Source organism: Melozone crissalis, unplaced genomic scaffold (assembly GCF_028551555.1).
Source record: "Melozone crissalis strain CALT ecotype California unplaced genomic scaffold, PUWL_Pcris_2 ptg000042l_1, whole genome shotgun sequence".
Classification (NCBI taxonomy): Eukaryota; Metazoa; Chordata; class Aves; order Passeriformes; family Passerellidae; genus Melozone; species Melozone crissalis.
In genome coordinates this window covers 3,774,705-3,797,509 of record NW_026535820.1, presented here as the reverse complement: position 1 = coordinate 3,797,509, position 22,805 = coordinate 3,774,705, and the positions used below count along the sequence as shown (strand labels likewise).

The window sequence follows — 22,805 nt, the reverse complement described above, 5'->3', positions numbered from 1 at the left end:
CACAGGGATCTTTCCAAGATTATTTCAAAACACCATATATGGCTGACTTACAAAATCTGAAAAATTTCTAATCAGCTAAACTTACTTTCACTAATTAGGTAATTTAATTATTCGGCTGACATATTTTAGAGAAAAACGCCAATATCCTTTCATTTAGTCTGCAATTTTTTTTAAAAAAGATTGTTCATTCTGGCTTTTTCTTTCTTCTGTGAGTAGAATTAGACATGACAGCTTTGTTTCTCAACTACCTAGATTAACAGATTATTAAGCATATTTTTATTCTTCAACAGTAAAAGATGCTTTCACAGACATAAGAAATGTAGTGGCTAGAGGCTATGTAGAAATGACTTTCTGCCAACTTTAGACACACTCATGGCAGTAACTTTTTTAACAAAATAGTTTATTATATTCCTAGGGACATGCAGATTCTCTCTAACTGTGAGTGCTTTGTTTTAAGCTATATGGTTTTATATAAACAGAGCTTTGGATAGGGATAACACTGTAATGAAATCTGATTGAACACAGATGTCAGAGTAAATGAACATAACAGTCCTTTCTGGCCCAATAAAGCATGAAATTACCCCACCAATTCTCTTTTCATCTCTAACACAGTAGATTTTGCAGACCTCATCCTTTGCAAAGAAGGATGCCAAAAGACAAGAAGCCTCTTTACCTTCCTTTCCTGGCTGTGCTGCCGTGAGACATCTCCCAAGGCCTTACCCTGCCAAGGAAGGGCCAGAGCTGGCCTCTGCACTTTGCCATTTCCCAGATGCATCAGCTGAGCATTCAGCAGAGATTGTCCCAGCAGGGGTGGTGGCCTCAGCAGTGGCTGCAGCGGCCAGGGAACCTCGAGGTGTCCTGAGCCACCCCTGGGCATCCCTGTCTGCCACGGTGACTCTGGGAGCAAGGACACACCAGAGAAACTGCCCTGGAGCTGCTACTGGACACATAGACACTGCTCAGGCAGGCTCAGGAAATAACATATAAAGTACCAATGAAAATCAAACTTATTACCTGATGCAGATTTTGCTCACTCAAGCAGCTCAGGGACCTCTTCTTTCTAGTATCTTTGTCCATTTGCATCCATTCTCATAGGGAACATGTTTTCAGTTATTTATACTAAGGAGATTTAATTGGAAGATTACACTTATGCACACAATCTGCAAACTATCACAGCTTTCAATCAATTTATCACAAAAAAGGCAATTTGTTGAAACTCTAATCTTATGTTTGCAAAGAAAATTCAATTTGAGCCCTAAATCCCACTGAAATTCACTGAAAGTCAGGTCCCTTGACTTCCTCAGTCTCCTTGGGAAATTTTAACCTCAGTTATTAAATTATTCTGACAGAGAGAGAGAGAGATTGACAGGGAGGTCCTCAAGGAACAATACTGGAGTTGCTTGGAATAACCATGATTGCAAGTGTTACCAGTGGTCTCTGCTGCTGTCAGAGCTTTTCCAAGTCTAATGAAAATTGATCTGGCATCTTCCCACTCTCTGGGAGTTTTCTACAACATGTGACAGAAGAGACATGTCTTCACACACTGTTGGATCCTTAACTACATGTTCAGATTCATACTGACGAATTTGCCAACATAACATAACATAAGTGGAAGCCCACAGCTCATAGACAAAAAATAAAAATGTCCATCTCTAAAAACTGAAACACCTAGTACTCCTCCAAAGAGCAAATAAAAAGCATGTACTACATTTCTATACTGCATGCTATACCTGACTGCAATTGTTATCCAATGTGGTGACCATTTTAAGAAACTATATTGTCATGAGATTAATTTATGACAGTGCAGACAGAGTTTCAACAGAGCACTTGCAAACGTTTATTAAACACATTCATCTGAAGGTGCAGTGCAAGCCTTCATTTGTCTCTTGTACAATGACTGGCTGTCATTGTACAGGAGGCACATAATGTGAAAGTTAAAAGAATCAAATACAAGACTAGCAAGAAGGCTTTCAAATTTTCAATCAGTTTAAATCATACTTGCTTCTAACAAACTCTGCAAATAAAAACACAATCTACAATAAAAAAATTGCCTCAAGAACAAACATTTCTCTATCACATTGCCTTGAACTAAAACTGTTGTATAAATTATTTATATATGCTAATAGAACATACTTGGATCCATATGATCCATATCCATACACAGATAATTGTATCTGACACATGCCTATCCCTAATACACATTGGAAATCTCTAATAAATTTTTAAAAACATCCCAAGTCTACTTCTGCCATCCATGTTGACACTATATTCAGACCACAATGGCTCAGACAAAACAAAACAAGTTTAAAAAGGTCTTTGCAGAACTTTTGAGAAACACAGACCTTCATCTCCTGTAACCTCTTACATAGGTGAAATTCTTCAGCTGTTTTTATGAAGTGTATCATGGTAATGCTCATACACAGAACACATGACTGAAAACACTGGAAACAGGGCACAGTAAATTCAGCTTTGAGATCTCTCATGGTAATTTCTTTTTCCACCAAGCAGCTCACCTGCTGCATGCCTAAGGTCACCACACGTCACACCAGAGGTCACCACACACATGTCCTTGCCTAGAGGCCAATTCTAACCCCCAAACTGTGTAAACCCTTCACAAACACATCATGGCTGCTCCTTTTGTGCTCCCAAACACCACAGCTACTTTGCTCATCACTTTTTAAGTGCTTTGTGGAGATTTTCTGAGCCAGAGACATGCTTACAGAACCAAGGCTCTTGCTGGTTCAAGCGCATTTAAATCACCATCTGGTAATCATAAAATAAACCACTCAGGCAAAATGTTTCTGAAGAACACACAAATAATAGTAACACAGCATTATGCTTTTCAAACACTAAAACTGTTGGGAAGAGATCAGCAACTGAAAGATCCAAACAGTGCAGTGACAACAGCAGCAGAGATGCAGCAGCAGAATCAGACACTTGTTCCTAGTGAACACAGCCGAAGAGCCAAACTAAAATGTTACTTCTCACTTTCATACCTGTGAAACTGTGTAGGTAACTCTAACAACATGCATCTCCTTGTCCAGGGGAGGAACAACCCAGAGGTACTACCCCAGGGTTTTCTCTTCAGGATATTTAGCACACAGCTAATGGACACTGCGTTTCCGAGCCATTTTTTGCGAATACGTCCATTCATTTCTGTTGTACCTTTACAAATGTCCATAGAGAAAATATTTTGATACAGTAGTTTTGTTTGTTTCCATAAAATCACAGAAAATATGTAATGTTTCAATTATAGAACTGACTTAGAAGATGTACTAAAAAAAAACCTGGCATAGTTTTAAAAGAAAAGTAAAAAGCTTAGATCACACCATGTTCTCCTTTACATTGACTTGATACAGGGGAAAAAAACCCACAGAAAGCAAGGAAATGTCTTCAGATTGCCACAGGAAGAAACAAAATTAGAAAACAGCCTTCTCCTCCTTATTGCCCAGTTTCAGGAATATCCTGAAGACACTCAGATGGAAAATAGGAGCACTGATTTGTGAAATAGTAATTAGCTATTTAGCACTTAGCTTTTCAGTAAGCTCACCTGAATCATACATTTTATGTGCTACATTTACTGCTGCCACTTTATTCCACTCAAAAGAAAAGAAAAAATAGGCAGCTTTCATTTCTGTAGAGATCTTCTAGGGAAAAAAAAAAAAAAACATTTGCAACAATTCTAAATTATTTTAGCTATTACTATTGACTGGTTTGTCTAATTTCTTTCCAAAGTCCTCCACTGGCATGGCACCACCACACAGCTTCCCAGAGGTCTTCAGGCCAAGGACTTGATCACTCAAATAATACAACTCCAGGTATGTGTGGCCAGGGAGGAGGTAAAAGAAGGCCAAACAATCAAGTCTTAATCTTAAAAGATTGGAGCTACTCCCCCTCCTGCATTTATAATAAATAAAATAAAACCAAGCTAAAAGCAGACACACAGGCAGCCCTGTGACAGTGGAGATACTGATCTTTGCAGAGACTCATCAGCTTTATTTCTGGGGAGAAGGAAAAGCCAGGCCAGAAAACAAGCCCTTCCCCACTGGTGGGGCTCAACACTGGTTTCCCTTAGCACTGATATGTGGTGGTATCCTGCCTTGTGGCTTCACAGAGCTTCTTCAGCTAACATTTCTGCAGGATCACCTTCATTCTATTTCTAAAAAATAGAATGCATTACTCTGTCTTCCTATTCTATCCATCTCTAAATGAAAATTCTTTGACCTTTCATTGTAAGAATAATGTATTTGGAATCGGAATAAATACCTTATTGGATTGTAACATCCATCTCCCTATGTGCTACTCAGTGAAAGAAGAGCACTTAATCTCAAAGGTTATTCTACGCTATTTTTTTTTAGATCAGATTCATCATTGCAGTATCCAAAAACAGATTACAAACACTTTAGCATGAATATAAATTCTCCTGGTTTTAGGAAAAGAAAATGAAATGTTTGAGGCAAGGGAGAACAAGGTACATTTGGCAGCATCCTGGGGAGATGTCTGCTTGTCTGTTCAAAATGCAGGAGAGAAACTCCTACTGCAAAGGAAAGAAAGGCAGCATGTCTATTATCAGGGGAGACCAATCCCTATTATATTTTCTTCATTTATCACTTTATCATTCATTTTCAATACTTTACACTGTGTAACACCAAATGGCTTTTATATTTGGCTTCTATGCTACACAAGCACCATGTTTATGAATAATGTATTACAATTCATTACAACAAAACCCTGAAAATTTGCATTTACAAGTGTGTAAGAAGCTTATCAATGCATAACGTAACTGTTAGCTACAGTGTGGGAGTTTCAAACAGTCGCAATAATAGAGAGGAAAAAACCTCTAAAGAAAATATTCCACTGAAAAATGTGCAATGAGGAAGTCATCGTTCCAAATATGACATTGAAGAAAAAGCCTCTCTTCCAAAATACTAAAAATACATGAGCTATTCAGCTAAACACCTCTGTGACACCTTTCAAGGAAGTGTCTGACTAAATGAATGAAAGTTTCAGGCAGTTGTTAAAAACCCAGGTGTTTGTGGCAGCTGCCTTTTCTGTGGCTCAGATGCTGGGTGGGATTTGACCCCCGTGTGTGCAGGCTGCTGCCCTGGGTGGCTCTGAGAGCCACCGGCTCCCCGGCTGCCGTGACCGTCCCGCTCCATCCCAGGAAAGCCGCGCACACAGACCAGCTGCAGACCTGGCACGAACCTGCCCTGGCAGCCGTGCCACAGCAGCTGGAGGTGTGCTCGGTGCCACTCACAAAATCCTCAAAGCCAGCACCAGGGAAGGGCAGCAGCAGGCACCCACAGCACAGGAGTGGAGCAGTGCGGTCAGAGACGCCCTCCAGGCAGCACATCACACCAAAACACATCTGCTGCTGATGAAAGCTAAGGGACAGCCCTCAGGGAAAACACCATCCACATCCACGTTAACGCTAAACTAGCACTGCAATGCTCAGCTAAGGCTGGACTCAATGATCTTAAAGGTCTTTCTTTTCCAATCAAGATGATTCCATGATTCTATGTACCATGTAAGCTATTACCTCAGCAGTAAAAATGTTCAGCTGGAGAGTCCCAGAAGACTAAGAAGACAAAAAGCTATGCACTTAAAATCCATCAAAATGGGAAAATCCAAGCATTTCTGTTCAGCTTTCTTCTTGTAACATAAATAATTATCAAAGGCTGTGACCCTCATCCAGTACTTTTCATTTATTCCTTGGAGATAGCATAGATTAATTACCTTGTTATGCAAGTCTTGGGTGATACGATAATGTGCAATAAGAATACTTTAATTGCACAAAAACTGCACTAACAGGCAATTAGTGTGATAAAACACTGTATTAACTGCAATGTGATATGGAAATTTGCTCCCAAAATGGAATAATAAAGCTGTTTCTACACATAACCATTAACAGAAGGGGTGACACAGGGATATTTAAACACAGGCAACATCTAACCAAAACTAAAGTTTGTAGATTACAACTCAAACTGGATTATGCTGGTGCTCCTGCACAAAGAATAAATCATCATAGAGATCATCCTTTTATTAACATACACTGCTGAAACTCATTAGGGAAACATTTATAAATATAAAAAACACGTAAGCCTGAAGCCACAGAGCTGGTATTCTCATGAGGAGCAAGTGGAAAAAGCAATCCTCTCCAGCATACTGGAGTCTAGGCATGTCTTGAATGAGGTACTAGAATAAAACAGAAGCAAGAGTTACACAGAGAAGTGACCTTCAACCAAATGGGATTTTACTTGTATTTTCCACCTATGATTGAATGGAAGTTAAAATGAATAAAAATTGAGAATTAAATAGCAAATTGCATCTCAAAATGAAAAGCTATGCAAATAAGTATACACTGGTGACTAAACACTTTTCCATCAGAAGTAGTTTTGCCATCAAACTCAGATTAATAAAAATGATACCTGCCCAAAACTGTTTTCACAATGGAAAAAAAAAGGTTTATTTCTCCCTAATTGGTTTGGTGACTTGAAAACTGTTTAATAGATGACATGTCTTTCCCATTATTTCAGATTACTTAAAACAAATGTAGTACAAAAATCCCAAAAGACCTTGTTATCTGTTTAAAAATGAAAAAGCTTTACAGATCAGACCCTGCTCCCACTCAGTATCAGGTGTACCTCATTACCTTCAGGGGGAATGTGTCACAGTTAGTCATGATTTATTAACTTTTCTGAAAGCTTTACTAAACCTAACGTTCATTAGACAGCAGGTTTGAGAAGCACAAGAGCAAAGCAGCAGTAAGCTGCTGGTCTCTGTAAGCACAAAGGCATTAGTATTAATTAAACGCCTCCAGACCTCCCTTCCTGCTCTGACTGTGCTTGCTGTCGAGCTAATTGCTCCTCTCCTCCAGCACAACTTATCCTGTCTGCCCTGCTGCAGAGCAGCCAACTTCATGTCTCCTAAATGGGATGAACAGCCTGCAGACAGTAACTCTGATTGCTTCAGATCTTTTCAGGGCTCCTTGTAAGACAATGGAAATGTTTTATGCAGACAAAATTATCTTCAAATTTTTCTTCATCTGAAGTTTTCACATTAGGAAATGAGTTGAATTATAAAACTCAAAATCTCTGTGGCCTTTTTAAAGCAAGAGCATCAATTAGAAAGATGAATAGGAAAGTCTTGATAGCAGCTGACATCACTATTGTAACACATAACATTTGCAGGACTTAGAAGAAGAACTTAGAGAAGTACTAAAGAATCTAGGAGATATGAATAACAATTATGTTCATAAAAAAAATCTCGGAACTGATGGTACTGACTTGTGCTCTATTATTACTTACTTGACAATCCTACAGAAGAGGATTACTGTCTATTTTGGCACAATGTATAACAAGAGTACACAGCACATCACCAAGGGGTTATATCACACCCACACATATTCTTCATGTCAATTCTCCTACATCAGAAATCCACCAGCTGTCAGTTCCCTGAGCTCCACACCACTTTGTTACTCAAGAAAATTAGGGGAAAAAAAGAAGTCTTTTTAACAGGAGTGCAACACAGACTAAATTAAGAGCAGAATTCTTGTATAGTTCTTTGGCCCTCTGCATATAAAAATAACCATGCTGCTCCTCACACTCTCTATCCTGATTCAACAGAAAAGCAGCAGGCAGCAGTCCTAAGAGCACCCAGCAGCTCCCTGACACAATCACAAGGGTTACATCAACCATTCTTTTCTAATGCTATGCTACTAATTCTCTCAATATCTTCAAAAACACCATGAAAACTGTGTGAAATCCAGCACTAGAAGAGTTGCTTAGCCCTGCAGTTGTATTTTGGAGAAATCCTAATGCTCAGACCACAAAATAATTGATCTGAGCATCCTATTAAGCTACAAAAGGGAAATGTACTACATTCCTGATATACTGCACCATTTTTTCCTGTCAGGCACAATCCAAACCAAAAGCAGCTGGCTCATAGTGTAGGATGCCCACCTGCTAATATAAACCTTATGGCTATCAAACTCCTCTACCACAAGCACTCATCAGTCCTCTCACTGTCTCTACCAGTTACATCTACTCCTCCTACAGGAACATGGTCAACTTTGGCCCAGCAGTTAGTAAAGATTTCAGTATGCCAACTTAGGCATAGAGAAGTTATTTCTCACATATCCTGAAACTGCAACACATGATAGATCCCCTCCTCAGTCTCTGTAATAAGGTATTTATAAACACACAATATAAATCTGAGAATAAAAACATAGTTTTCTTGAAAGAATGACACTGCACAGACACATGGTAAGCTCTTCTTTTGGTAGGATTTAAATTTGGAGTATGGGGATGCAGGGGATGATGAAGAGGGGAATTAGCATGAAAGGAAGTTAATTATAGATCTATCTGACGATACAGACACTCTTTCACCTTATCCAAATACTTAAAATTTATTATTAGTTATAGAAAGGAGTAATAGCTGCTCTAATGACAGTGTAGGAACTCTTAAAATTATGTTAGTTCATACATTGCTCCATTTTTCTAGGGTCAATTGAATCTCTTATAGAAGATGAGAAGGCATATATATATACCCAAGGCTTCTGACTCACCAAGCTTAAAAGCTTTTTTCAAGTTCTTTCCCATTAGCTGGCCTGGCCAATATTAGTCCATAAGTTTTACCTCATTTCTCATAGAAGGCTGATCTTCTTTTAATTATCACAAATGCATGGGGGCAGTAGTATTAACCACTCTTTTTATTTTGCTTTCCAAGGACACATGCATCCCTATTGTTGTCTGTGTCCTTGCTTCTGAGTGTCCAAAGCTAGTACAATTAACCACAAACTCAGTAAGAATAATAAATGACCCCATCTAAGCAAAAATCAATTGCTAACAAACACCAAGACAAGAAGCAAAAGCTTAGGAGAACTTCTCCACAGGCTGAGTCACAGGGGTACTCCTAAATGCAGAGGACACTCTGAGTAGTGCTCATCTTCCTCCTCCCAGAGGTTCTGGGGAAGCCATGGATAGGAGTAAACACATGGATACTTTTGCCTACTTTGCTTCTGCAATCAAAAAAATTCATACCAGCCAGCTCTATCTCACCATCATAATCACAATATCATTAAACCGTTCAGTCACTGAGGTCAATGACTATACATAATTTCTATGTATCAAAATAGTGCAACAGCTACTTAGGAACTATAATTTAGAATGCAGCTCTTCATTCAAGCATCAACTCAGTCATCAGCTATGCTTTTGAAAAATTATTTACAGTATGGCATTTTATTATGACAATATAGTGCTGAGTTCAGTCTTTTTACTCTCACTGTGTAACAGGACCAATATTCCTCATGTAACACAACGCAGGTGTGGCAACAAACTAAGTTACCTGTTTCAGATAACCCCAAAATCCCACTTCTTTCCCTAGGTCATGCTATTAGCAGAAGAAACAGATTTTTAGAATTCTTATTTTAGGCCAATTATATAACTTACCAGATAAATGCCTACATTGATGTGCATCAGCACTACTATACTGCAGACTCAAAAAGCTCATGTGCTATTTTCTCCTGCAACTATAAAAATTCCCTAGGGACACCTTCACTATTTCTGTCACTAGACAGCTGTATTAAATCAAGTTGATATACACTGCCCATCATATTTACAACAATTACAGACTCTATTATTATGTAACAATTTTTTTACATTTTTTAAAACAGGAGGATTATTACTGAAGCTATTTGCATCCTAGAAGGTTACACTCATCATTAAATCTTTTTTCCCCTCACTGGGATGAATTAACAGGCAGAAAACATAAATTTAGATTAAAAACTCACAAAATGAAAGAATATTTTGCTACTACTTTTTAAACTCCAGCTACTGAAATGGCAGGTACCAATGAATGGCATGGAGAGGCACTTTGGGCAGAAGTGGAAAATGCTGTTCTGTGAGGAAGAAAAGTATGGCAGAAGCAAAGCTTCCCTGCATTCTCTGCATTGCCAAAACTCCCCAGCCTTGTCAGGGACTTTCCTGTACTCCACAGACACTTAAAGCAGCATCTTCAGCCCTTCCTATGGGCTCCAGCTGCTGTCCCTGGCAGGTGCCTCCTGACCAGTCCACTCTGGCTTGCAACACACGAGAAAGGCACTAACACCCCATGCTGCTGACACTTAACCTCCCCTTCTCCTTCACTTTTCCTGGGGCTTTGTCAGCTGAAAATTCCCACCTAACCAGCATACACCAGTTATTCTGCTATGAATTTCACATGGATTTGATGTCTGAGCATATGAGCTGGTTCCTTTGGAACCTTTGATGGAAAAGGTAGTGTTTTCAGTTGTTATACAAAGCAAAATCTACTGAGTTAACAGCTAAACTGAATACAGTAATTTCTCTTCAAGTACAGGGAAAGCTTAACACACAGGAATGTCAGGTAACATCTTCCAGAATATTTCCTTTAGATATTTGTAGATGCACGTGAGGTTTGCTTGACACATTCTGTTTAAGTCACCACAGGTTAGCAGCAACCACAGCAGAGCTCACAGCTGTTTCCCTGTCTACTTTGGATTACCTACAAAAATGCATTACTTGAAATGACTTCTGGGGAGGTCGGGTATTCAGATTTTAATCTTATCAGAGAATGAAAAAAGGAGAAGCAGGAACCAGGTGTGACTGGAAGCACTTCAGAAGCACACCAGCACCTTTCAGTGCCTACATAAACCTGAAGTCAACAGCTGTGAAGAAACCCAGGACAAACAGTGGAGTAAACTACAACCTAAGTATACAATAGCAAATCACAAGGTATCAGAAGATATACTCAGCTAATATATGCATTAGCTGAAATATTCTGACTCTAGAGGAGAGCCTAATTAATACAGAAAGAAAATGCCATTATCACAGGGGAACCCTGTGATTTAATTTTTGTCACTTCTAAGAAGTCGACTGAAACAGGTAAATATGGAAAGGTGCCACTAATTTAGAAAAGGTTGCTAAATTCAAAAAACTGAAGAGTTGGTAGCTGATTTCAGAGCAGCTGGATTTTAAGAAAATCACTGCTGAGACACTCTTGAGGATTTCATTCTAATCCAGCAAACATCAAAGATAAAAGGTGCAGAGGGCAACCACCAGATTGAGGTCCTACTGTGCATGGGGCAATGTAAGCAAAGTGTTAACGTCAATATAAGCAAGGAAAGAAGTGGAAGCACTAAAAAAATATCCTGGCAAGCTGATGAAAAGGAAGCAAGCTGCTGAAAAGAAACTTGTACTAAAACTTGAGAAAATAATCAAAGATGAACAGCACAGGAGCATACAATCAGTGGACATGCAGTACTGCTTCACAAGCACTTCATGTGACACAATTCATCTACCTGCTTGTTCAAACTTCAAGGAAAAATAAACCTGTTTTTTTTTTTCTGACTGGATCTCCTTCAAACTCACCATAAAATGTAATTCATACCAGAGCATGATGTTTTTCACTGGTATAAATTTGTCTTTGCTGCCAAGTAAGCTGTTTACTTACATGAGAGTTAATATTTTCTGATTAGATTATCAGGTCTAATGGCAGCATAAAATAACACTCGAATTTCTGTGTCTGCACTTCCTGATTTCTCAGGTAAGGACAAATTCCTTGTGGCAGAAAAGAGCAGTGAAAGCTCCAGGTTCCTTAGCTCTCTTGTTAATGCTGGCAGTGTCTAAATTTCTGGCCTTGTGACAGCACAACAGATGCCCAACTTCAGCAGCAGAGCAGGACAGAGCCCATACATCTCCACACTGCTGAGCAGGGATATATTTGTTCCTATCACAGGAAATGTCCTAGTTTTTTCTGGGCACTTGAAAAGAGTTGGAGCATAGATTTGGCTGACTCAGGTGAAATCAACCTGCATGTGCACTGCAGAGCTGTCTCTGTCATGAATTTGCTAGCTCCAGTCCATGTGCCCAGATTGTCCAACTGAGCTGAGGTGAAAGGACCACGGTGCTTGAATAAAAGCATGGACACCAGCAATCAGAAAGCCAAGAGTTTGCTCCCTCTTCCAACTGTGCCATTTCAGAGCTTTCCCATTACAGCCCTAGTAAGCCCCAGCATCCCTGTAGCTGCTGAGGGAGTTGCAGAGACACCCTTGGACTTGGGAGCTGAAATTCTGACAGCTCTGGTGACAATTCACAGGAAGACAGGTGACCAGCTTGTCCTGCCCTCAGAGTTCATGTGGCACTGCCCCATCCATGAGCAGCCAAGTCAGAGCTAGTGCTTACTTCGACCTTTCAGTCAAGAGTGGCAAAAGCTGCCAGAGGGAACCAGCTAAAATATGTGCCATTTTTGCATGATGGCTTCTTAACTGTTTGCAAAATAAATAGGAAAGGCATGTAAAAACAACAAAAAAGGAAAACTGAGCTCATTCTTCACAAGAAACGAGGGTTTTTAAAGTGCTATCAGGGTAAAACAGACTTCATATGATTAAAAAAAGAGCATGAAAGTTTAATACGATTTAGTTAGTTTTCTGTTCTTTTAAAAACTATGGATAAATTCCATTCATCTACTTTAAAAACCTGAAGTTTTAGCCGCTGGCCTTCAGGATGAAACAGAAGCTGAGACTCATTTATAAAATTGCCTGTATTTCCTGCGCAACCAAGACAGAAACCCATGTGTTTCTGAATGACAGCACAGAGAAATCCAGCCTCCTCTCTTTTGACTGCATAAGCACTTTCACAGCAATTAAGTCCTCCCAGGTGAGGCAGCCACTGAATGAGAGTTCAGGGAAAATGGATGAAACACAAAGCATCTCTAATCCACCTGCAACAGGAGTAGTTACAGTGACCTTTTAGAAAACAGCCAGGGTATCCAGCAGACAGCTAGAGTTTCCAGCCCCCAGGTAATCAGACACTGGATCCCAAGCCTTCAGTTCCTGGCAAAAGCCACAAACAAGCTGTTACTTAAAGGCCACTTTCATGTCTAGGTTTCCCAGCTGCTCCGGGACCACGGCAGGTGGAGACACTCGTCTGCACAAACCAGCCTGCAGCAGAGCTTGACAGAGAAGGGAACTGCTCTCCAAGAAAACACTGTTCCCAAGCTCAGGAGGGTGAAAAGGGCACTGTCAACCTCAGAAACAAAATGCTAACCATTCTGACAAATGCTAAGCAAGGGAAACAACTGGGCCTGGGAATTCAGTGAGTTTCAGAACCCAGTTTTTGTCCTTTAATACAAAGATAAAGAGAATCAGGGAAGCATGTGCCTAAGTCTCTTCTTGCTCCTAAGAAGGACAAAGTGCATTCTGCCAGTTACTGGAAGTGATGCTTTGTCAATACAGCTGCTTGTGAACAATGCCATAGCTCATGGCAAGGACACAACTGGAGAGATGCAGAAAGCATCCCTAAGGGACATGACACTGGCAGAGCAAGTGAAGATGTATCACTCACGACATTAAATCCTGCAGGCAGAAAACTTCAGAGCGAAGGCTGCCCCCACTCTTTACTGAACTCACTGTTATGTACACATTGCTTAAAAGGACAAAAAAAACCAGCTTCACTAAATGCTTAAGAAAATGATATCTAGGATTACAGTATGAAAAAGAGATATCAGTCCACCTATGGAATAGGAAACTAAAGTGAAGAAGAAAAGTAAAATCTTTCTATTTCCTCAGTTAAAGGAAAGGACAATAAAACTGCACAGTGCTACTGTAAGCAATTATTGGGAACTGTGCCAGCTGCCTGATCAGCATTTTAACAAAAAAAGGGATGCTAGAGTGCCAGAGAAGCACAATACTGCACCCTCTCAGTGTAAAATCACCTGTGGGAGAAAGCAGTGTAATCCATACACACAAAAAGAGCTGTAGTCTTTTCACCTGCATCCCAAGATGCTCTCTACCCCCAGCTAAGAGTACAGCAAGCTCAGCCTTCTGCTAGTGCTGCCCAGCTGAGTGTGCAAACAAAACAAGTGAATGTTTCACATACAACCTCATGGAATCACAGGATACACTGAGCTGGAAGGGACCCACAAGGGTCATCAAGTACAACTCATAGTCCTGCACAGAACCAACCCCAAGAGTCACACCATGTGCCCTAGAGCACTGTCCAAACACTTCTTGAACTCTGCCAGGCTGGTGCTGTGACCACTTCCCTGGGGAGCCTGTTCCAGTGCCCAAACACCCTCTGGGGGAAGAACTTTTTTTTTAATATCCAACCTAAACTCTCCTGACACAGTACTGGGCCATTCCCTCGGGTCCTGTCACTGGTCACCACAGAGGAGAGATCAGTGCCTGCCTCTCCTCTTCCCCTCTCAAGGAAGTGTAGACTGCAATGATGTCTCCCCTCAGCCTCCTCCAGGCTTAACAGACCAAGTGACCTCAGCCACTTCTCATACAGCTTCCCCTTAAGGCCCTTCACCATTTTCATTGCCCTCCTTTGGATGCTCTCTAATGGTTTAATGTCTTTTATATCACAGTACCCAGCACTGCACACAGTGTCCAAGGTGAGGCTGCCCCAGTGCAGAGCAGAGCAGGACAATCCCTCCCTTGCCTGATGCACGCCAGGTTTGCACAAGAACAGACTGCTGAGTCTTAGTGCTTGCCTCTGCATAAAACAAGATGTGGCCTTCTCTCAGATAAAGTAAAATCATGTATTTGAGAAATGAGCTCTGCACACTTCCTCTTTACAAGGAAAATAGAGCAAGCAATAAAAAATACTGGTGAACATGCCCTTTTGCCTCAATTTTTGATTTAAAAAAATCTTCCTTCTCACAGGCATGCTGTAAAAAGAAAGGCACTATTTCTGTAGGGCTTACCAGCTATAGGGATCAATGCTGAGAAAACCCTGTAGGAAACTAGCCTTTTTGGACATCAGGAAGCAGGAAACATATTCCAAAGGCAAATTAAAAGTGGTCACAAGCTGACTGGTGAGAATAAAATTAAATGCTGGTCAGCTGTTTCCCTACTTCTAGATGGTCCCTTTTGCTCAGCTAGAAAGTTGATACTGTCTCAGAAAACCTCAATGACCTTGTAGCATCCACATAACGGACCTGATGGCTCCAGTGGGCTCCAGTTCCTGTCTCCCAGAGACACCCATAACCCCAGAAGCAGCCAGACCAAAATGGATCAAAGTGGCACAAAAGTCCAGTGCTTCCTGTGGCAATACCCAAGCACTGTCACGTTACAGAGATCTGGCTTGTCTGGCAGCTGGGCTATGCCCTGGCCCCCAGCAGGCAGAGGGGGTGGGTTTCTGATGGGAAGCTACCCCTCCTGCCCTCTCCTTTCAAGTGGGATGTGGATATAGGGTTAGATTTAACTCCAAGTATAATAAATACAATCATCATACATCCACATATAAAGACTTAGGGGAACCCTGTAACAAAGACATGAAGGGTAAGTACACACAACAGCTACCTGTAAAAAAACCACTGATAAGGAGGTATTCTCCAGACAAAATACAGTCACAGTGAAATGGTTTACCTAATGCTAGAAACAGCAACCCACACAAACAATCCTCATGAAAACAAAGCAGGATTCCAAAATATTTTTGAAACTTGTCTAAATATTTTTTTTTTCCAGGCTATGAAATGACTTTACTTCCCTGGCTTTCAGCCATTTTCTGTACCAAGCCCATTTGCACAGGTTCTTCCAATTTTTCAGCCATTATCCCATAAAACCTTTATCTTTGCATTTTGTAATTACAGTTTGTTCCAAAACCTAGGGACAGTCTGCATGAAATTAAACTGAGACACTTTTCTCATATCATATCCTAACCAGCCTACAGTATTCTGGAAACTGAAATAAAACATTCTTAGCAAAATGACCAATTTGTTCACTAGTCATTTTGGAAGGGTACTGGTAAAAGCCATTCCTAAATGATAGAATATTTTCATTCATGTAATATCTCTGTAAAACCTGATACTGCCTCCCTATATGCGAATTTTAAGGGTAAATTAATTTTTTATAACAATATCCACTTGCAAAAGAAGAAAAATATTTAAAAGTTTTCAGCCACTATTAAAACTTCTAAGTGCCACACTTAATTTTAAAGAACTGCTTTTTAAAATCCTGATATAATACAAGGTAAACTCACATTCAAGACAAACTGTTGGATCCCTACAAAAAAACCTCACAATGTTTAGAAAAATCACAGTATTTTAAGTGCTAGAATTTGACAAGTAGCAGAAACACTATCAAAAGTGCAAAACAAGACTCAGGAAGTCCAATTCAACTTCAAATTGAATTGCAATTAATTTAATTGGATAAATACTTAAAAGAAGAACCTGCACACATCAGGCAGCAGACAACAGACACATCACAGTAGAGCTCTGCACAGAAGGGAGAGACTTTGGACAAGATAAAGACCACTTGGTACTGCCCAGTTTTTACACAGTGTGCAACTTCCCTTTTGGATTATCTGTGATTAAGGGAACCAGTTCTTACATTTCCTAGGCACCTGTTAAAATCATGACTTGTTTTCAAGCCTGATGTCACACACTTCTCAAAGTCAGCATCAGGGCATCAAAGTAGCATCAAGTTTAAGGGGCAGGAGAACCCGGAGGCGACACTGCTTCACAAGGAAGGAACATCCCACACAGGAGCTCACACGCTGCTGTGCGGGCAGCCCAAATACAATCCCTGCTTGGCACCTTTGTCCTGCTAAAAAGAACACAGCACCTTGTCAACTGGCACTGTGCCATTCTGACAGATGGACTCGAGTGTAGGCAGCCAAGAGACTATGTATAAGCATCAAATATGTTTTTTGAGAGGAGGACTTCCAGCCAGGAATGTTAAAACAGCTGTCCACATGGAGCTTGCATGCCTACACTTAAGAGGATATGCTATCGCCACTCGAGCCCTGAGCTGGATTAACTTGGAAAATAAATAAGATAGCTTCCACAGCCACATAAGGTGAGTTTTTGCAGAATCAGGATTAGTGATACTCAAGGGGGGCTTTACTGACCTACTCTTAGTGGGCACACTTGCAGGGTCAAAAAGCTCATCAGTTCTGAAGCTCAGTGAGCCTTTTATCAGGTGCACACTTACATATATTTATCTTCCTTTGAAAGAAAAACATAGAATGCAATACCAGCACGATTATGAACAAACATGTAAGTGACATTTCATTTCGTGTTAGAGGCTACTTTTTTTATAATTAATTAGGTGTCCTCACTCAAACACATATCTGTGACTGGGACCTGTTTCCCTGGGCTTTCATCTCTTTTTAAACCTCAACTGCCATGGGCTACTCCAAGACTTTTTGTTAGCCATGCCTCCACACAGACACACATTTTACATTTTGGCCATCACTTGCATAGTTTTCTCCAGTAATAGAATCACACCAGCTGGAGAAGCAGGCATTGCATAACACAGGACGTGAGGTGGCAAGCCTGCAGAGCCATGCCCAGGCCACTTCTATCCCAGCCTTGCACCTGGCTGAGCTGTCTGCTGCCCACAAATCCCTCTCCTCAAGGACATTCAGCATTCCAAACCATTGAGAAGATCCAACAAAAACATGTTTGCTCACATCAACGTGCCAAACAGTGTTCTTTTTTTTTCTCCCCCAAAAACTCAGATTTTACTCCTGCCTCTCAAAAAGTCACTGACCTGTATCTGATGTGAGGCAAATACTTAAACATTAACAACTTAAATGTTTCCTCAGAACTCCACACTATTTAAAAGAGATAATACCAAGATTTCCAACAGCAGACAACATTGCTTCTAGCCCTGAGTGGCTTCAAGACTGAATGGAGGTGATAGTACATTTTATTAAATTAACACTTTGTGTTCATTTTAATTCTCCCTGTGGTCACAATCAAATCACAGGCATAAATTTTTCACATATACTGTAGCTGGGTGTACTCATCTTTGTTCTCCTGAATCACTAAAAATGAACTTTCACTCTACAAGGGTCCTCCCAGTACAGATCAAAGCTGCCTTCTGGCAGTCACAGGGTCACATGGAGTCTGCCCAGCTGCTGGTGCCTTTTACCTTTGTTAACTTCGCTGCAATTAAAGTTACCTGAGTCATTTCATGAGTATTTCCTGTGCTAGAGGCGCATCAGTGGTAGGTATCATTTCTCCTGCACAGTGAGGATTTCCCCCCATTGACCTTGCCTTCCCCTCTGTTGAAGAAAGATTTCCGCCTCTGTCACCGTTCACCTCTTTCACCCTTCATTCCTCACCTACAGCATTTCCTTTTCTTTCTTCATTTCTGAGGACTGTGTGAGGTCACCCACTTGCAAAAGTTAGTTCCACACTACAATTTAGTAACCTCAGTAACGAGATGCCTTGTTTCTTCATGCTGCCAATAAAGTCAATGCTAGATTAATCTTAATTTCCATACCACTTAACCTTTCTCAGACAGGAGAAGAGAGGGAAAAAACACTTTGTCAAATACTTCACCATGCAGAGTAGCAATGCAGCAAATATCTCTCCCTCCTTCCAAAAACCTGCAGTGCCCCAGGCTTTTTCAAGACACTGCACACAGACTGTGCATGGCTTTAGAACGGTTCAGGGAACAGTCAAATTGCCAAAGAACAGGTCAAAAGGAATAAAAACACTGATTCGGATCACTACTTCTGTTCAGTAAAGTAGTTACACACACACACTCTGCAAGTGTATAACTTCCATAAATGTGTGTTTTACATGCAATTATTATCTCCATGGCTATCATAACGCCAAAGAAAACTGAACTACAAATTCTGAGTATCCAAAACCCTTTCACAGCTCTGTCAGCCCCCTAAGTGCCTCTCCTTATTTGCAAAGAATGTGAAGGGTACATGAGGTTCATTTCTTATAGAAGGAGCTAAGGGGCTAATGCAAAGTCAGCAAGCAGTTAATTTTCTTGCACATTACACAAACTATCAGGATCAAACTCCAGTAAAGTTTAGTACCCTGAGATATCTGAGATATCCTTTATACCCTTTCTTCCCACCATCGCACAACTATCAAGAAGATTTGTCTGTACCTGCTAAAAACATATGCCAGATTGGACACAACTCATTTCGTTGTGCTCCTTGAGCTGCCCTAACCAAACTCAACCCTGAAGGTTTCACACGCTGGTTTAACAGTGAGTTTTTAACTCTGAGATGCCAGATGATGTACCAATGACAGTAACAATTAATGAATTAATGAATTTGCTAGTTCAGGCAAATGAGTGCTGGAAAAGTAAAACAAACCACGCCAAAACGCTCTCAAAGTGCTTATTGAGCATTAACATTATAGAGACTTTAGGCTAAAGGTACAGCAACCAGAATTTAGAAATGCAAAGATTCTGTGTTAGCAAAAAGAAACTTGAAGAGACAGGGCAAATTTTAACACTGCTTCCTGAAAAAGTCACCGGCTACTGCCAAGTGCTGAAACGCATTAGAGAAGACAACTTTCTCTGTTGTTCTATTACCCATGCAGGAGGGTGTGAGTACAACTGCTTTTAGGCACACTGCGTTAGCTTCACCCGTTTCTGCTGTTCACCATGCCACAAAACATTTTAAAACAGGAGAGCATGGCAATTTTACTTCAAAAGGTCATCTGAAAAGGAAAACTTAGCACAGATGTTGTTCAGCAGGACTAAGGCAGAAGTACCTGTAACTGGCCCCTCAGAGACCTGGGGTTCAGCTAAGTAACCAGGTACTCAAGTTGCCTTACCTAGGTAAAGCGAGGCGTTTTCTTTCTTGACATTGTCATCTAAGTAGGTTGGTCCCAAGGTATAGATGGGTGTCGAGCCCATGCCAATGAGGATTTGGGCACAAATGAATAAAGCTACATAGAGAGAGTGGTCGTTTCCACCGGTGTCCTTGATGCAGGCCGACGAGTCCCACTGCTCCTTGGCAGTGCCATTGCCGGCCACGCACAAGCCCTCGTTACTGACGGAGGAGTTCAGCTCCTGGATCTGGTACGGCGGAGAGATGAAGTGAGGTAAGGAGAAGAGCGCAGCGCCCAGGGCGATGAAAAGCCCCCCTACGGCCAGCCAGAGCGGCCTCCGCCCGCGACCCCCGAAATAGCTGATGAAGACCACCACCACCAGGCTCCCGATGTCGAAGCAGCTGACCAGCAGCCCCGACTCCGAGCTCTTGAGGCTGTATCTCCGCTCGATGGTGGTGATGACGCTGCTCAAGTAGCCGGAGACCATGAGGGACTGGATGAAGGTCAGGAAGCACATGCACACCAGGAAGCAGCGCGAGTCCGCCAGCACTGCCCGCAGGCACGCTCTGCCCGGGGGGCCCGCCAGCAGCAGCGCCGGCGGCGGCGGCGGCAGCAGCAGCGGGGGGCCCAGGGATACCCCTCGGCCGGGCGCCGCCGGCTGGCTGCCCTCCGTCTTCCAGGGGAAGCTCCCGCTGCCGCTGCCGGCGGCGGGGAGCCGGCCGGCCTCGGCGACGGCGCCCTGGCCCCGCTCGGCCTCGGGAGCGGGTCCCGCGGCGGGGCTCGGCCGGCCGTCGCCGCCGCCGCCCCCCCCGGCCGCCAGGGGGGAGCCGAGCGCGGGCAGACTGCGGCACCGCGGCGCCTCCGCCCGGCCCCCCGCCGCCGCCGCCGCCGGCCGCTCCGCCCCGGGGAGCCGCTGCTCCGGGGTCCCCGCCGAGGCCATGCTGGGTCCGGCGGCGGCCTCACAGGAGCCCGGCCGGCTCCATCGCTGCCGTGCGTCGAGTCCGCTGAGGGGCCCGGCGAGAGCGCAGCATAGCTAGGAGGGGAGGAGGGAGGGGAGGGGGGTGGCCCTAGCCGCGGCCGCCGGCCGCCCCGCCGCACGTGTCAGCCAAACTCCTTTGTGGCTCCATCCGCCCTCAGTCTCGCTCGAGGGGCCGCCCGCCCGCCGGGGCGCCCGCGCTGCCGGCGGCTCCCGCTCCCCGTCGCCGCATGCCCGCGGCGCCGCGCTCAGCAGCCGCCGGCCGGGGCCCCGCGGACAGCCTGCCCGCCGCGGGGCAGCGCCGCCCGCTCCGCCGCCCGCATCCTCCTCTCTTCTCGCCGCCGACGCCGGTGACGGAGCTCCGGGGGGTTGCTGCCGATCTGCGGGGCGGAGAGCAAGCACGGGAGGTCAGCGGCGCCGGCCACAGCGGCCCCGTCCCTCCCCGCGCCCCGGCCTCTGCCCGCCCGACCCCGCGGTCTGCGCTGAGCTCCGGGGAGCGCCTCCGTCACCGTCCCCGTCCCCGCGGGGGCTGGATCACGGCAGCGCCCCGGAGACCGCGCGTCCTTGGGGACGGCACATGGATTTACATAAGAGCCGGGGCGCCCTCGGCCAGAGCGCGACCCTTTTATTTGGTGCCGGATGCGACAGCCAAAGGTCGCCGTGCCAAGCCTTTTATTTTCTAGCCTAAAAATAAATGCGCTGAAATAAATACTCCGCTACAACTCGGCGGCCCGGGGAGCGGCGGCAGGCGGAGGGAAGGGGAACAAAGCAGGAGCCGGGCAGCGGCGGCGGGCACCCCGGGACCCGGCAACCCGGGGCCGACCTCGCCGCCCCAGCTCGCTCGGGTGCCCCCCGGGACCGCCGGGTGCAGCGCGGTGCCCACACATCCCTACCCCGGCAGCGGAACACGCCTTTTGCCTCCTTTGTCCGCTTTTGTCTCCCCGCCGCCTCCTGCTCGCTGCGGCCCCGCGGAGGGGTGGGCGGGGGAGGCAACGGCACCCGGGCAACCGCGCCCCGGCGCGGATCTCCCCCACCCCCAGGGGCTGCCCGGCGGGCAGGGCGGCGGAGCCGGCGGGGCGCACCGGGCTCTGCTCCCGGCCACTGCGAAGAAAAACGCCGGGGCTACTCACCGAGCGTGCGGCGCCGGGGGCGGCCGGCCCGGGCCCTGCGCCCCCGCCCCGCCTGTCACCCAACGCCGGGTCCCCCTCGGCCGCCTCCGCCTCCCCGGGCGCCGGAGCGCAGGCGCGCCCGCCGCTGCCGCCGGGCCGGGCGATGCCGCCGGGCGCTCGCTGACCTCCGACCTGCCCTACTGGCCCGCGTCTACCCGGCTGCACCCCCTGCCAGAGAGGCCGGGGTACGCCTCGGGAGCTGCCCGGTCCGTGCCCTTGCTCACCCTGGAACTGCTGAGGGCTGCCGCTCGGCGCTCGTGGCTGAGAAAGTCCGCGGAGCGCCACGGTAGGCAGCCCCGGCCGGCGTTTGGGATGCTTGGGATGGTGTTGCATCCCCTTGTGTAAAAGGCGGAAAAAGACAGGACCTTAGTTACATCGACTGCTGAAAAGTGAGAAGAACCAAAGGATGATTTTAAAAATTTTTATCTTAAGGAAAATAGATCACCTGATGATCCTTTTTGTCCAGAAACTTATCTCCAATACAAACCATCTCCAAAACTGGGAGCACATGTAAAATACAGGAAAAGTAGTTCAGAGTTAAATTCTCATAGAGTTTTCTCCTAATCCCCTTTTTAGGTTTGTGTAGTGTCTTGAATTGCGCTGGTTTGTTTTGCTCTCAAGTCCCTGTATTTAAAGCCCTAGTAGCAGAATAAGGCTAAATAGTCCTGCAAATTATTTGTTGTGGAGTGATAGAGTGTGAACTATTGAGATATTTGTCTTTTCCATAAAATAATGCAAAAGAATGCACCAGAGGCATGATATCGTACATATTTCTGAATAGTTAGTGCTTTTCTGGCAGGATGGAAGATTTACCATTGATTTGTTTCTCCTCCTTTAAAAAAACATTTAAGACTGACTTGCCACTTTTTTTTTCTTTTTTTTTAATTATTTATAGTCTGGATCAATAAGATCATTCCATATCATATCCATGAAAGTTACCATCTTCAAGTTTTATGAAGCTGTTATCCAGAGGTATTTTGATACCTCTTTGTTCTCACTTAACACTCCAACTGCTCAAACACAGCAAAAACAATATCTTTTCTTTGTTTGGTTGGTTTTCAGCCACATTTTTCCTGTTGAGAAGGTGTCCCAAGTTTAGTGCTTGTTTA

At 43.9% G+C, this 22,805-nt stretch overlaps 1 protein-coding gene across 1 annotated transcript in view; it reads right to left on the bottom strand.

Annotated features, from left to right (window-relative positions):
• The window catches only part of SLCO5A1 (solute carrier organic anion transporter family member 5A1), a 67,554-nt gene extending 47,063 nt beyond the window's left edge, over positions 1 to 20,491 (bottom strand). Inside the window, exon 1 of the mRNA XM_054285000.1 lies at positions 19,555 to 20,491. Within this exon, the coding sequence (XP_054140975.1) occupies positions 19,555 to 20,491 (937 nt within the window). The remainder of the gene's footprint in view (positions 1 to 19,554) is intronic.
• Positions 20,492 to 22,805: the final 2,314 nt, after the last annotated feature.